The sequence below is a fragment of the Thunnus thynnus genome, chromosome 2, assembly GCF_963924715.1.
Source record: "Thunnus thynnus chromosome 2, fThuThy2.1, whole genome shotgun sequence".
Taxonomy (NCBI): domain Eukaryota; kingdom Metazoa; phylum Chordata; class Actinopteri; order Scombriformes; family Scombridae; genus Thunnus; species Thunnus thynnus.
The window spans coordinates 29,106,987-29,122,358 of NC_089518.1; the positions used below are offsets into that span (position 1 = coordinate 29,106,987).

The following is a 15,372-nucleotide window of genomic DNA, read 5'->3' on the forward strand; positions in this document are numbered from 1 at the left end:
AGGCTGGATTACACATCGACTAAAGAGATCTAATCGTCTATAAAACTTTTGGACATTCCTTGCAGGCAGTCATGGTGTTGATGTAGGGGAGGGGGGGTTTCAAACACTGTCAGGTGATCAAACAAGCATACCTAGGCCTTTATCATACGTATTTAACCCACCTCTATTTTCCCCCATGTACTTTATCTCCTCTGATACACATGAAGTAATTTTTGTTCACTGACTTATTCAGCATAACATGCACGAGGAGGTTCCCCCAGTTTGGTACAGGCACCCTGACCAACCACTAGAAAGTCACCACTGCAGTGACAATGACGTGATCCCTCACTGGCTTCCCGCCCACCCACACTGCCAAATGTGTTAGCTGGCAAATTAGGATACTGATATTTATTCACAAGTGAGAGTGACTCAGATTATTATCATTTTTATTCTGGAGATTTCCATGTAACAGCTGGTCTAAACCTTTTTTGGTCACTGTTGTCCTATGTGGAAGACCTATTGGGGAATGTTTCTCTGCCCTTGATATCATCGAGTAAAGAATGCTTCATTTTATCCGCCCAGCATCTGATATCTATTTTCTGGTCTATGTTATCTATCCATCTTCTCGTCACCTGTCAGAGGATGCCACAAACAAATCTTGTCAAAGATGTCCTGTAATCAGGCTTTGGAAGGAAATTAAGCTTTCACAATACCCACATCCGTCAGGCTGCATCTCAGGAATTTGAGTGAAAGAATCAATCTGAAACCATCAATCTTCCAAGTGCATGCGTGGGTTCAGGAACTTCCAGCAAAGAAGCCACATTTAAAGAGCCTCTGGGTAATCACGTGCTCCTACCAATATCAGCCTGTAGACTTTGTCCATGCATGCAGAGAGTCCATGCAAATAAAGGAAATGATGCAGAAAGATTTTTGGAAGGAAGTCTTTGGTTTCATTGATTGGCCGTTAAAACTTTTCCAGTGGTTTGGAGGCAGTATAAAAGCTCATCAAAAGCCGGTTGTTAATCACACTGCACAGGGAGTTGAGCTGGAAACATCTGACACAGCACTGCCAGAAGACAAAGATGTTTACACAAAGACAGATGTACCTGGAGAAGGGTAAGTTTCTACTTCATTATATGTTGAAGTTATTAAAATTAGATTAGTGATTTATTATAGCAATACACCTTAATGTGAAATGTTTTTAGTGATGCAGAAAAAGGAAAAACCAAAATGCAGGCAATTTTTTCTCAGATATGTGATCCCACCAGTGCGTGCATGTATTATAGTAAAAGATTGGCAGCATCTGTAGCCTTTTGTTAATATGTTTTTAGAGACCTGGCAGAGTTTAATGTTGCATCTTTAGAGACAAAATACAAGAAAATTCTTAACTTGAAAACAGTCTGAGTTATGCATCACAAAACTTGTCCAACAAAGAAGCAAAATACATCCTTTTAAGATCTAATTTCTTCTGTTCCCTCACTGTTTTGCAGCCATCTTCGCGGCGGTGGCAGTGCTTCTTTTCGCCACCGCAGGACAATCTGCACTGCTGACAGACGACCTCCAGACCACAACAACTCCTGCCCTGTCAGACTCATCTCTCACCACGCAGCTCAGCAACAGTAAGTGTCGTCATTATACTCCCTACAGTTAACTGTGGAACAGTATTTAATCACTGATTTAGATGTAATTTGCAGAGCCCACAAACTCCATCCCTAAAATGTGTTTTTTGCTTTTTGTGTACAAGATAATAATGTAAAAAAGTATCTTTCAGGACAGTATTTAGAGGAGAATCTTTCACTTGCTTGTCTGCCAAGTTAGGAAGTTTAGTTTGGGAACCACATTGTGCTATTTACTAACCAATTGATCCATAGTATCCATGGTATTTTTCTATATATTTTGCACCCTTGTTAATTGATTTATTAATTAGTCAGCTGATTCATTAGGGGCACAGATGGCCATATATTAGTGTTAAAATCTGATAATTGATTATCATGCCACTCTCTCTTTCTCTCTCTCTCTCTGCAGGCAGTGTGGAGGGACCTCGGGTTCTGCGAACACACAGATCATGTGGAAGCGAACATGAAAATTACTGCGAAAACGATGGCAAATGCATGTACCCCCAAGACAGCGACAAACCTTTTTGCATGTGAGATATTAAGTGTTATTACACACACACACACGTTTACCCCAATAGGTGTACAGTAAAATCTCTGCTTCATATCCACATGTACATGTTGGTTCGTGTTCAACTTTGGAATGCACTCACATATTTCTCTGTGTGGTCTGCAGCTGCACGTCCTTGTACAGCGGGACTCGTTGCATGTTCTACAACCAAGCCAGTCGCAAGCCGCTTGAGTTAGAGCAACTGATTGGCATCACTTTTGGGGTCGTCATAGTCGTCATCATCCTGGCCATCATAATTTGCTGCTTTGTCAATAAGAGGTGAGTATCTTCAGGCTCTCCAAACAGTTATGTTCTTATGTGAATGAGTATTAGGGCATGTAGGAGTGGAGAAATATGATATTATAGAAATAAAGCCACAAAACATTTCAGATGAAAGTTTCTATGAACAATCAGGGGAATTCTGAAACTTTAGATTTAGCTAAAATACTAATTTCTTGTCTCCCTGCACCCAGCACTCTTTTGGTGTACTTTGCCTAATGAGTCAGTCAAATTTTTCAAGGAATCACTCATCAAGTCATAACATATTTGTCTGTGATCATCTTAATACCATTTTTTTTTTCACTGTTTCAGACTTTTTACGATTGTTACTATCAAGACTCTAGATAAATTGTTACTTTTCATGATTAGTGTGTTTGCAGTTAGTTATAAGCTTATGTTTTTTTGCATTTCACTGTGTGATGAGAATAAGACAATAAGTTCTCATCCAGATGTTTTATTTGTTTGTTTTCAGATGTGTAAAATCAGCACCACTAATGAAATCGGTACCATCTGAGATGTCAGTGTGACCCCTACAACTCACTGTTCCTCCTCCTCCTCATCATCATCATCATCTACAACATTGTCACCAACATTATCAGTGTTGTTACTCTTTGGAAAAACATAAACCACTTTTTTTTCTTTATTAAGGTTTTTATTTGATGTGCATAAAGAAAATTTGATGTAACTTTTAAAAAAACACACACAGCACTGTGAAATCAAGGCATCTGAATGAGGAAAACTGAGCTGTGTCACACCTGGTGGTGAAGTGAGGCTGCACAAATGTGACTATTTATTGTTATTATAACTTATTTAAAAATGTTCTGTTTATTTAAAGTTTTGTAATAAATTTATGAAAATGAACATTTATATGTGTTACTTGAATTCCGGTGGATAAAATGGACACACACATACACACACACACCCACTCACACACACACACCTATACACTATTATTAATTTATTACTTTAAGGACAGGTTCAAGTCTGTCTTAATACAACATTCAGGTGTCCATATAAACACTGAAAGAGGTTTTCCTCACTGTAATCATTCCTCCTCTTCATACTGGCTGTTAAAAGATCCCCTTCAAATTAACTTTCAATATGAGTGATGGAGGCCAAAATCCACAGTGTGTCCACACAGTCATTTCATGCAAAAAAGCATTTAAAAGTTTATCTGAAGCTTATCTGAGGCTTCAGCAGTCTGAATTAGTCATATCAAGTGGATATCTGACACAATTACAGTCTTTTTAGCTTCACATTTCCTCTTTGTGTTTCCTGTTGAGCTGTGGTGGAAGGACAGTAACAAAAACAGGAACTTTGGCAATACAAAGACTAACATTGAAAGATATCCTCTTGATTTGACTCATTTGGATGGCTGAAGCTTCATATTAGCTTCAGATAAACTTTTAAATAATTTTTTGTACAGAAGGAGGTTTGTGGATTTTATCCCCCATCACTTACATTGTAAGTGCATTATGAAGGGATCTTCTAATGGCCAGTAAGAACAGGAGGAATGATTATGGTGAGAAAAACCTCTTTCAGTGTTCATTTGACTCTTCTTTTAAGACAGACTTGAAAAAATGTGCACCTATCCTTTAAGAAGATGGAGTTTTGGTTGGCTAATTAATTCATTAAAAGTTGAATAGTAACATCACTGGTGTGCACATCATGGGTGAAAGGTGTATTTCTGTTTGATTTTCATTTATTAGGGACAATACCATTTGATCCACAGACAAACTAGAAATGAGCCATATTCTACCTAAAAGATATCCAAAAACTAAATATTAATATCTTTGTCACTAAGTTAACATTTAAAAGAACAGTATGCAAAAGACCAAATAGTAAAAATGCAACAGCAGATGACAGCCACAAAAATTGTAGTGGAAGTCTGTGAGTGATAGATAAAACAGATTTCTGGGAGGGGAATGAAGCACTTGTATCATTTTTATCTGCAATACAACTAGTTAAAGTTGATGTTGAAGATGCATCTTGAAATAAAACAAAAATTGTTAAAGAAAGAACACAAGATCAATAACGAAATACACAAGAAACACACATCAGAATTAAAATTGACACAATGAACATACAAGGAAAGGAATGGCAAAGAGGGTTTCTATTATAAATAAATTATATGTAAATCAAAGCAGTGAGCCTGGAAAGCATTTCAAGTCATTTACTTTTGAAGAAAAGTAGGTATGACAGGCCTTTAATATTCTCACTTTACATTATTTAAAAATCATAATCAAAACTTATTATGTGAGGAAGTTAGGCCCACTGTCACTCTATCTTAAGTGTTTCTTATGTTTAGATTTTTCCAAATTATTCAAAACACATCTCTGTAGACTACGTGTAATGAGTAATGGGAAGGATAAAAGGATGAGTCTGACAGAAGCAGCTCCTCCTTGTTTTTTCGGTGTCTTTTTATTCAGACCTTCTGAAGTGTGAAACTGTCTCAAATTACAGGGGTCTATCACCACACCCAGACCACAGATTGAGCCTATTGGTCTCCAGTTTGTCTTTGTCAGAAGAGGCATCGCCTGCCCCTTTATGTAATCATTATTTTGACAAGTCTTTTCTAACTCAGATTGGCTCACACAGCTGTCAGCGACCTGTCGGCTCTGAAATGGGGAACAGAAAACCTTCAGCGCTACTCTCACTTATCGGTAAGTTGTGTGTTTTAATGGTTGAAAGGAGGAAATCAGGTTCAGACATTTAGTTGGACACTGTCGTGATGTAAGTGTCAATAAGATCAGCCTAGAAATATGTTTGAAAGTTAAATCTAAAACTGAACAACTGGGGAAAGGGGCGCATTAAAACCACTGAACTAAGTACAGGTACTTTACTTGAGTATTTCCATTGTGCAGTGGTAAAAACTAACTAACTAAGTACATTTACTCAAGTACAATTGTTTGTACTTATGTACAATTTTAAGGTACTTTATTAGAGTATTTCCATTTCAAGCTAATAAGCTACTTTACTACAGAGAAAAAATATTGTACTTTTTTAACTACATTTAGTTACTTTGCAAATTAGGATTTTACCACAAAAACATCAGTTTATAAAATATGCAATTTTCTTACATGTAAGTGTACTTTTCACCACTGTCAACTTGAATTCTCCCTTTTAAAACATGTGATAAACTCATAAAATGCAACTGAATGTCAGATGAAAATATCTCCAAGATGTCATAATTTATCAACCTGTAGGAGCAACTAATGTTTTAACTGGACTGAAAGCATGAAAATACCTAAACTTTGAGGCGAAAAAAGCATACAGCAGATTAAATCCACAGCAGTATACTTTACTTGAATATTTCCATTGTGCAGTAGTAGAATGTAACTAAGTATATTTATTCAAGTACTGCACTTAAGTACAATTTTGAGGTACTTATAGTGTATTTCCATTTTAAGCTACTTTATACTGCTATGTCACTACATTTCAGAGAGAAATGTTGTACTTTTTACTACATTTAGTTACTTTGCAAATTAAAATTTTACTCACAAAACGTAAGATCAACTTATAAAATATGTATTTTGTACATAAGTTTACTTTTCACTACTGGCAGCTTGAATTTTACCTTTCAAAACCTGTGATAAACTCATAAAATGCAACTGAGTGTCAGATGAAAATATCTTCAAGATGTCATAATTTATCAACCTGTAGGAGCAGCTACTGAAAACATGAAAATACCTAAAATTAGAGGGAAAAGAAGCATGCAGCAGATCATAAATCCAGAAAATTAATTCAGACTCAGCTGCAAATTAAAATACCATAAAATTATCAAAAATCAGTAATCAGTATTTTTACTCTTGATGATTAAGTACATTTTTCTGTCAATATTTCAGTACCCTTACTTAAAATATTTATGCCAGAGTATTTTATAATGTGTTAACAAACAATCAATATTCATCAAATATTAGGCCTGTTTCTTCAACTGTAAGTAATTTCAGAAATCAACCTGAGAGGAAGTTTTGGAGAAAGATGAAACACTTCGCCACATACCTGTTTTGAGCTGACGCCCTGCTGAGCCCAGAGCCTGAGGGATGCTGAAGGATGTTGGCAATTAAACGAATGAATGGATGAATGGAAGATTTGTTGCATGCAGTCAGTTAAAATCTGTCAATTGCTTGTTGTTAAACTCAATTCTTATCGACAAAAAGGCAAACTTAAGAAGGAAATAACATATTTTATCTAGTATAAACGGTTGAGCACCCAGTAGTGCAGGAAATACTCAGATCTGTACAAATACTACAACATATTCAATATCCTACTTAAATAACAGTACAGAAGTATCATCAGCAAAATGTAAGAATCAACAGTAAAAGTACTCGTTCTGCAGGTAAATGGCACCTGTGAATGATATATAATTATATATGATGTCATTTGATTGTTAATGCATCAATGCATAAGTAGCATTTTACTGTTGATGCTGGTTGTGTTGGAGCTCGTTTTAACATTTTAATTACTTTATATAAGCAGTTAAGTCCAGTGGATTAATTATGATTAATTGGGTAAAAAATAGGGAAAAAAACAAAGTTCTGCATGCTACACAAATTTGTTTTCACTTTTAGGACTTTTCTTGAATCTTTTCCCTTTTTTGTGAAATATTGAATAATTTTTCTCATTGTGTTTCAAGCTGTTATTAAAATAAAACCATCTGAGAGAGGGGAAATGCCTCTTTGGTGGAACTGCAAATGACTCATTGATATCTGAAAAGTGACAAGATGCCTCAACCAGACACTGTTGGGAACCGCTAATCTTTAATACTAATCTGAAGAGTACTTCAGATTCAGATTACAACAGAAAAAATGGAGTAGAAGTATAAAGTAGTATAAAATAGTAAAAGTAAAGCATAAGGAAAATTGTGCTTAAGTACACCTTGAGTAAATGTACTTAGTTAATTTCTATCACTGTGAGAAACACAAACACTGTAACACTTGATGGAATATTGTAATTTTTTTTATTAGACTGATTTTTTTCACAACTAATGCCATTATAAGCATAATTCCTAAAAGAGGTATGTAGTAAATTCATAAAACTGCTGCTTTTATTCCATTATTCATGTGGAAAGTTGTTTGTAAGTTTTTGTAATTAACTGGTTATCCATGATAGCAGTTTGCCACTGATAACCTTTCCCCTTTTTATTGCTTTTGATAATGTGGGTCAGATAAAGTCAGCTTGTTGTGGCCCTGCTCACCTTTACCTCATATATACAAAAACCACAGACTAAACATCTCTAGTTTTATAATATAAACCAGCTGACAAAAGCTCAGCTCACAAAATCAAACTATCAAATTTCCTGATTGTGCAAAATGTTGGAAAAATATTAATGAATGTGATGAGGCAAGATGGTATGGAGAACATATTGTTTCTTGACATGCCTGATTAGAGTGAGTCAGTTGTTAATGATGTAAATGAGTTGTCTGAGCAATGATTAATTAGTAATGAAGACAAGTTGCTTCGTCACCGCTTCTAGTTTTATGGCTGTGTACTTTACACCAATCAATCATGTCAGAAACACCCAACAACCAGCCTGAGTCGTCTCCCTGAAAACATCTCTGCAGCCATAACAACAGATAGGAACAGAAAACCGGAGAGGGCGCGATGGATAGGGTTTTATAGCGACTGCAATCATAACCAGTTGTAACCAGACACATCTTGCATTCAGATTTCTGTGTTTTTCTATCATGCCTGGAGGAATGTGGGCGTCTGCAAATGCCGTTTATTATAAAGTTGTGCAGGCTGGTACAGGTATGTGGGCAGGCAATGTGAGCAACACATCAGGTCCTAGTTGGCAAATTTTACAAAAAGAACTGGCAGGGAATCTGATTTTTCACGCCAAATATGGGTTTTTCCACATATTCATGAAATTTTCCTTGGGTTGCACCTTATCTTAACACAGTCAACAAACATAATTCATTTTGGGGTGTTGTCGATTAAATGATAAAGAATTTCCTTACGCACATGTGATGACAGAAACACTGATTCGAAACAGACAGCATTTTTTTTATTTTTTTTTAGACATGTTAGTGTTTATTGTAATTATGTAAAATTTCATTTTGTCATGTGAAATGGCATGTGCACCTTGCAATGTCAAATTGCCTTGGATGTCAAATTTTGGCAAATGACATATGAAATGAGGTCAAAGTGCACTTTTAAGTTATGAATTAAGGTTTCTGCTGTCACATGTGAGGGGACATGGGTGAGGTGGTGTTCATGACTGTTCAAAATGAGGCTCCTCAGGATCATAACAATGACTTACACAAGGCTGGTAAAACTCAATGTCCATACAAAACTGACCTACTGACCTTATGACAAGTGCAACAGCAATAAACCAGACAAATCTTCTCTGTTCAACAGGTGTCATGCTGCTCTGGCCGTATGTACTCACCAAGAATGTCTCATCCAAACTTCAAACTGCAGACAGCACCTCTTTATCTGCAGGTATCACCATGACAACTGCTAATATCTGTTCATAACTGATCCTTTTTTTTTTTCTTTTGCACAAATATTTCTGGATAACAAATCATTTTATTTCTCAAGGATGATAAAAATGAAGGAATTTTTGCCAGGGGTAACACTCAAATTAAAGTTTTGCAATGCATATGGGCAGCTGGAAATATTCTGATGAGGTATATTAAACTGTAGATGATATCAATTATGTTTATTATCATACTTTTAAAATTGTTACAGCATGTCATGAGGCATGCCGTAACAGGAAGCCTCAGGATAGCTCAGCTCTACACTAGTCCAACATTCAATGATGTTTTTTTTAGTTTAATTAATCTTTTTTTAACCTCACTGTAAAACCTGCACCTGTAGACCACTGATCAGTATTTAGACAGCAATTCATAGTATTTAAATGTGTTTTAAGTCCTATATGTGCACCCAATATGGATGTGAACAGCCTCAAACACAACTTAAAGCTCAAAGTCAGCAATTTAACATCAGCCATTTTTTCATTTTGCATCCAATGCGCTGGATTAAAGAGCCAAACAAAGGTAAAATGTGTAATTTTCCTCATATTTAGTCTATACTATAACTATATTATCTGAAACTCTTAGGGGGCAAAACATCCTGTCAATATCATGATTCAATATAATACAGCTTGATTACCAGGTCCCACTCAGTAGAAATGGTGCCTTGTTGCCTGTGAAATGGTTTTTAACAGCTGTCTTGTTGCTGGTGACTCAGGGCAAGGAGGAGATCGCCCTCATGTGGTGAAAAGGTCGACACAGAACTGCGACAGCTCATTTGACAACTACTGCCTGAACAACGGTCAGTGCATGCTGCTGGTGGACATCAACGAGCACCACTGCAAGTACGATCCTGTCTGTGTGTGTGTGTGTGTGTGTGAGTGTATGTCTGCTGCTTTTAATCATCGTGTGTAATTATGCATGACTTGTCTCTTTTTGCTGCAGGTGTGAGAGTGGCTTTTATGGGCCCAGGTGTAGCAACCCGGAGCTCGTCGTCCAGCCAATGGGAGAAGAGCAGATAATTCTCACCATTTTCTGTGTGGGTCTGCTGATTATAGGTCTGGCCGGAGCTCTGTACTTCTGCTACAAATGGTAAGTCTGGGTGACTGGGTGTGTGAGTGTCTTTCGATGAGACATCTCCATATACAGCAAGTTGAGTGATAACCACTATTAATGTTAATATTTATACAAGTTTTGTCTTGCTTTTAAGATCAACTGTGCTTCAAGGGTGTAGATGACAGCATACCAAACTGCTTTTTTGACAAAAAAACAACCAACTTAAAGGGGACATATTGATTTTTGTGATTTTCTTGTTATTTTTTTACTCTATGATGTCGGATGACTATGTTAAACATAGTCAAAGGTCCAAAACTTGAGGTGAATGTATGTAAAAATGCTCCCTGCAAATCAAAAGTCAGGGTTTCAGTCTGCCCTGAATGCTTTGTTTGAAACATTACCTCTACTTCCCTCTTGTGATGACATCTGATTGTTAGTGCAAGCCCACGAACAGCCGTCTGTTCTGTAGCGTTTGTTGCTAAGGCCGTTCCGTGGGTTGTCCACTCTTAAATTTCAGATTGGATTCAGGCTCAAACATGTACTAATGTGTTTGAGAAGTTTCCATTTCGAGTTAAGAACGAGAACAAGAAGTGAAATCCCATCACTACTGTTTGTTTATGTAGCCTCCAGAACACCAGAAGTCAGCCATGATGCAGCTTCATCACGAGGGGGACCTTAAAGAGACAGGAAAACGGCCTGTTTCAGATAGAGCCAGAGTGTTTTTGAACTGCAAGTCATGCAAAGATATATTAGTAAAGCCCCAAAATATAAATATAGGGCTGGAAATGTGCATGATATGTCCTCTTTAAGTTAATGTTGCCATTTTTGATCTCTTCTCCACAATGTCTTTTTTTCAGGTGCTATGAAAAATGGCTCATTTTCAAGTTCTCACTGCATAAAAAATGAATCAGTGTTATCAAAAATGCATTTTTCCACATGTTTCTTAGATTGAAACTCATCTTTTCTCTTCACATAAATAGAAACCTCTTTTTCTTTTTCTTTTTCTGATGCATTTTGCAACTGACTATCAGGTTTACACAAATTCAGCTGAATGACGTGTGAACATAATTCTCAAGATGACTCAGACACCACCTTTCATCATGTAAAACCAGCAGGTGGACTTTGTATTTCAAATGAAGCCCCTCATGACGTAAAGTCTGCCCTGACATCCTGTCTCATGCAGAGACTCGTCAAACCACAGACCATGATTATGATCTCACAGTCAGTTCTTTGGACATTCAAACTTGGTCCACCTGCACTTTCTGGGTCATCCCAAGATGCGTCAAAGGATTTTTTAAAGAAAAACCACAAAGTTAGTGATTTCATTAGCACCTTTTTGTATAGAGTAAATGACATGCTGTGTTATTTTTACAGGTATAAGAAAAACAAATTCCCACGTCAGCCAAAGCGGCAGGGCTACAAAGGAGTTCAGAAGGCTTAGAGTGTCACCAACCCACTGACATCTGCTGCGGGAAGAGGCAAAACAGGATTTCCACAGTTTTCTACATGAAAATTTCAACATACTGTACGATGACTTTACCTGACTCTCTTACACTCAGTGGCTGGTTTACTGGATTGTCACAGCACGTCACACGGCTTTGGTTTACTTTATTTGGGAGGGAGATTGGCACAGAGAGATTAAAATGTTCAAAAAGAAGCTTTGTGTGCCGTGCGATTGTTGTTTGCAGCTGCAGCGGTTCTAGTATTTCAGCATCTCTTGTCTTCATGTTTGAAAAGAAGAATGGTGAGACACGCAAAAACAAATACCATGATGATGTGTCATGGTAAATTGTGAAAGTCTGAACAAATATGAGGGGTAATGGTGAACCCACAAAACTGTCAAACATTTCTGACCCCTTGTAGAGCTCCACAGTTTCAGAAATTTAGACCTAAGTCAATATATCAAGAGGTAAACCTAAACCTCCCAAGCAACTAGAAACAGTTCACCACCAGATTCTGCTGAATTTGGCTTACAGAAGTAAAGATCAGTTTCATTTGACTTCAAGTTTTCCAAGAGCACATTTTTGAGGTTGCAGATCTCGAAACACCTCAAAGATCTCAAAATACAACTGATTAAAAATGATCAGGTCTTAACCATCTTGCTGCCTTTATCTTCTGAGTTACTTGCTTAAGTAGTTTTATTGTTTATCTTTTGGGAGCTGGGAGGTATTTTATGGAGTAGAGAGATGACAGGAATTGATGGGGGAAGCGATGGGGGTGGGGGTGACATGCAACAAGGGTCCACAGCCGGATTCAAACTGCGGACGTTGTAGTTAAATGGCATGCGTTTTAACCAGCAGGCTACTGAAGTGCACCAGTTTTATTGTTTTTTAAACATTGTTTTTAATTTATGTCTTGCCTTACTGCCTGGTTTAGCTTTTATTTATTGTGGCTTTTTCTGCCCTTTGCAGCTATGATGAATATTTAAATGAAAAAGTGCCTTTATTATTATTATGACTGCTATTAAACTGGCCACTGAGTGTAACTGTTCTGCTCTTTGAAACTCTGTTTAGTCAGAAAGTATTCTCATTTTGATAATTTATTATAAAGTGTTAATGTATACACTGGAAACATGTCAGTTTTGAAAGCTCTGTTACTGCTAAAAAAGAATGAATGCAACTTGAAGTTTTTACTCCTGTGTGGATTTCTTCATTTTTTTAATGAATTTCTTTTTATTTTTCAATGCCTTGAGTCTTACTTCATACGACTGTCTGAAGGGTAAAACTGAGGGTCTTCACATTCTTCTCAAGGCTTGTTACAGTTTTGACATTTTTCTTCCATGTGATCAGTGAGAGAATATTCCTTCTAAATGCATGAAAACAACCCAACAGTAGCAGCTTTTTTTTTAACCTGTGATTTTGCGATGGCAATATTAGCTGTACATGTACCAGTATAAGATGGTAAATCAAATATAAATTAAAGCAAATACATTTAAACTCTGCAACTTGTACACCCTTCATTTAATACTGACATCTAAACAGTAAATCTTCTCAGGACATATCTTTTTTGTTTTAAATCATGAAATCAAAGTGGATGTTCACAGATGTTTTATCACATTAAGACTTTCTTAATGTCGGTCCACTGAGTAACATTATACGGAGAGCAAAACTGAATCATCTCATAAATTGGATAAGTTTCCAAATTAAGGTTATTTATGGACAGAGTGTTAGACTGTGGCCAGGTAGCTTAAGAAGAGCCTAGTAGGACTAAAGAAAGAGTCAAAATCATCTCATCAATATATTTTGTTTCTGCAGAGTTAATCAGAAAAAAGCTTCAAATACAACCACTAGGGAGTAATAATCTCCCAAACATATAGATCTACTGTACCACTGGAGAAAAATACAGAAAGGAAACTTTTTTATGCAGCATTATTGATTCACTAATTGATCTGTTACGTTTAAAGGATCAGTGTGTTGAATTTAGTGGGATCTAGTGGAATAGACTTGGCATAAATATAATATAATATTCATAAGTATGTTTTAATTAGTGTATAATCATCTGAAAATAAGAATTGTTGTGTTTTTGTTAGCTTAGAATGAGACCTTTATATTTACATAGGAAGCTGCTTTTCCAGGGAGCCCACCATGTTGCACCGCCATGTTTCTACAGTAGCCCAGAACAGACAAACCAAACACTGGCTCTAGAGAGAGCCTTTTGTGTTTGCTGTGAGTTTCGTGGCCACCATAAGTTCTCCTACACGCTTGGAGGTGGGGTATTCAGTCAGTTGCAATCTGCAACCTCACCACTAGATGCCACTAAATCTTACACACTGGTCCTTTAAAGCAATATACTGAAAACCAGCAATGAGTGTGTAGTACTTACCTTAGTGCATAAGTTATAGTAATCTCACAGCTTTTCAACATTTGTTTGCAAACAGTTTTACAAGCAGGAATCTCAAGTTCACTTGAGACTTGAGACTTAATGAGACTTAATAACTGCAAAAGTTTTTGGCCAGATAGGAACTGTAATGCAGTCAAACCTGCTGACTTCAGTATGAATGGAAGACTTTGTGAGAATCATCATCGTCACCTCCACGTTAGTTACATAACAGGTAATAGAGCCACATGTACTGACCTTTAGATATACTACATTACAAAGTACTTTATAATTGTGCTTTTGTTAGAATTGTTGCACTTTTACTTTCACAAGTGAAGTAAACAAAAATTACCTGCAAAAAACAGGTGCCTTGATCTAACTAATGAAACACTGCATCTCCAAAATTGATGACTTTTCTAGGATTCAAGAAACCTGCTGAAGCATTGTGACTCTTCATTTCTGAGTTTATCTGATAGGTTGTTGAAAGTTCTCATAATGTGTGCACTTATGTTTTCCCAAACTACAGAAACAATTTAAGCAAAAAATGTATCACTCAAATGTAAAATTGTCACTCTATGCACATATAATGCAAATAAAAACTGTGTGTTTGTATTACGGCAGTAGTATTGAGTGCAGTGTCTGGTGTCGCGTTAATAGATAACACCATTTTACTCTCTGCACCCTCATTAGAGCTCAAACCAGAGTCAGTGAGCCATTCTTAACACTTGTTTTAAGCATCTTTATATGTTCCGTGTGCTAATGAACAGCAATGATAACACATAAACATTAACTCACCTGCTGACGCTGTGCTGTTTAAGTCATCATTAAAAACACATAAGCATGCTCACACACACACAAAGACCCAAAACACACCCACTCAATGGTGTCCATTTGTAAAACCTGTGGATAAACATACCCACAATTCAGGAAGTGCTCTAATCTCATGCATGACTTTACATGTCAAAATGTGTGGGTTGATTGTTTGGTCCCCCACTATTGGATGGATTGCCTACAAATTTGGTACAGATATCCATATATCCCTGATGATAATTTTCATCTAATCTGAAATAGTGCCTTCACCAGGTCAATTTGTCCAACACGTTGGCTTTATGTTCCCATCGGCCTCTGCTGTACCTCATATTTGGTGGTAATTAGCAAATGTTAGTATACTAACACACTAAACTAAGGTGGTGAATGTGGTAAACATTATTCTATACCTGCTAATAATCAGCATGTTAGCCTTCGTTATTGGAAGCTAACAAATCGCACATTATTACCTCCACTGTGGCCATGTTAATGTTCGCAACCTTGCCAGCAGCTTGCTTGTTTGAAAACATTGTCTGGAAAGCAACCTATGACATTTTCCATCAATTTACGTGACTTTGTACTGAGCAGTACTTGATTGTATCTGTAATCTTGGATGGAAATGACATACAGAGGATTTTAGACACTATAGCAATGATCTTCTCCTCCACAAGCATTTATCATCAAGACGAGGCTAAACTTCCTGTCCCACAACTACGTCACTCTTTCTTTGTTGGTTTTCCAGCAAATCATTATGGAATTTTAAGGTGTATCTCACGTAAAGTTGAACATTTTCTTA

At 36.7% G+C, this 15,372-nt stretch overlaps 2 protein-coding genes across 2 annotated transcripts; both read left to right on the forward strand.

Annotated features, from left to right (window-relative positions):
• The first annotated feature begins 109 nt into the window (after nucleotides 1–109).
• Nucleotides 110–3,204, forward strand: LOC137172456 (epigen-like). The gene is made up of 5 exons (XM_067576885.1): nucleotides 110–1,095; nucleotides 1,470–1,598; nucleotides 2,005–2,125; nucleotides 2,269–2,421; nucleotides 2,894–3,204. The coding sequence occupies exons 1-5, from the start codon at nucleotides 1,062–1,064 to the stop codon at nucleotides 2,946–2,948; spliced, it is 492 nt and encodes a 163-aa protein (XP_067432986.1). The 5' UTR covers nucleotides 110–1,061; the 3' UTR covers nucleotides 2,949–3,204.
• A 611-nt stretch (nucleotides 3,205–3,815) lies between these two features.
• Nucleotides 3,816–12,897, forward strand: LOC137200339 (proepiregulin-like). Its single transcript, XM_067615072.1, has 6 exons — nucleotides 3,816–3,943; nucleotides 5,006–5,084; nucleotides 8,782–8,865; nucleotides 9,616–9,742; nucleotides 9,843–9,989; nucleotides 11,328–12,897. The coding sequence occupies exons 1-6, from the start codon at nucleotides 3,935–3,937 to the stop codon at nucleotides 11,392–11,394; spliced, it is 513 nt and encodes a 170-aa protein (XP_067471173.1). The 5' UTR covers nucleotides 3,816–3,934; the 3' UTR covers nucleotides 11,395–12,897.
• Nucleotides 12,898–15,372: the final 2,475 nt, after the last annotated feature.

What these genes read in the sequence shown, in the direction of transcription:
- LOC137200339 (XM_067615072.1), top strand. An exon ending in ATCAACGAGCACCACTGCAA is followed by an intron (nt 9,743 to 9,842) that starts GTACGATCCTGT and finishes TTTTTGCTGCAG; the next exon opens with GTGTGAGAGTGGCTTTTATG. An exon ending in CTGTACTTCTGCTACAAATG is followed by an intron (nt 9,990 to 11,327) that starts GTAAGTCTGGGT and finishes TTATTTTTACAG; the next exon opens with GTATAAGAAAAACAAATTCC.
- LOC137172456 (XM_067576885.1), top strand. Translation starts at nt 1,062, where the DNA reads ATGTTTACACAAAGACAGATGTACCTGGAGAAGG. An exon ending in AGCGACAAACCTTTTTGCAT is followed by an intron (nt 2,126 to 2,268) that starts GTGAGATATTAA and finishes TGTGGTCTGCAG; the next exon opens with CTGCACGTCCTTGTACAGCG. An exon ending in TGCTGCTTTGTCAATAAGAG is followed by an intron (nt 2,422 to 2,893) that starts GTGAGTATCTTC and finishes GTTTGTTTTCAG; the next exon opens with ATGTGTAAAATCAGCACCAC.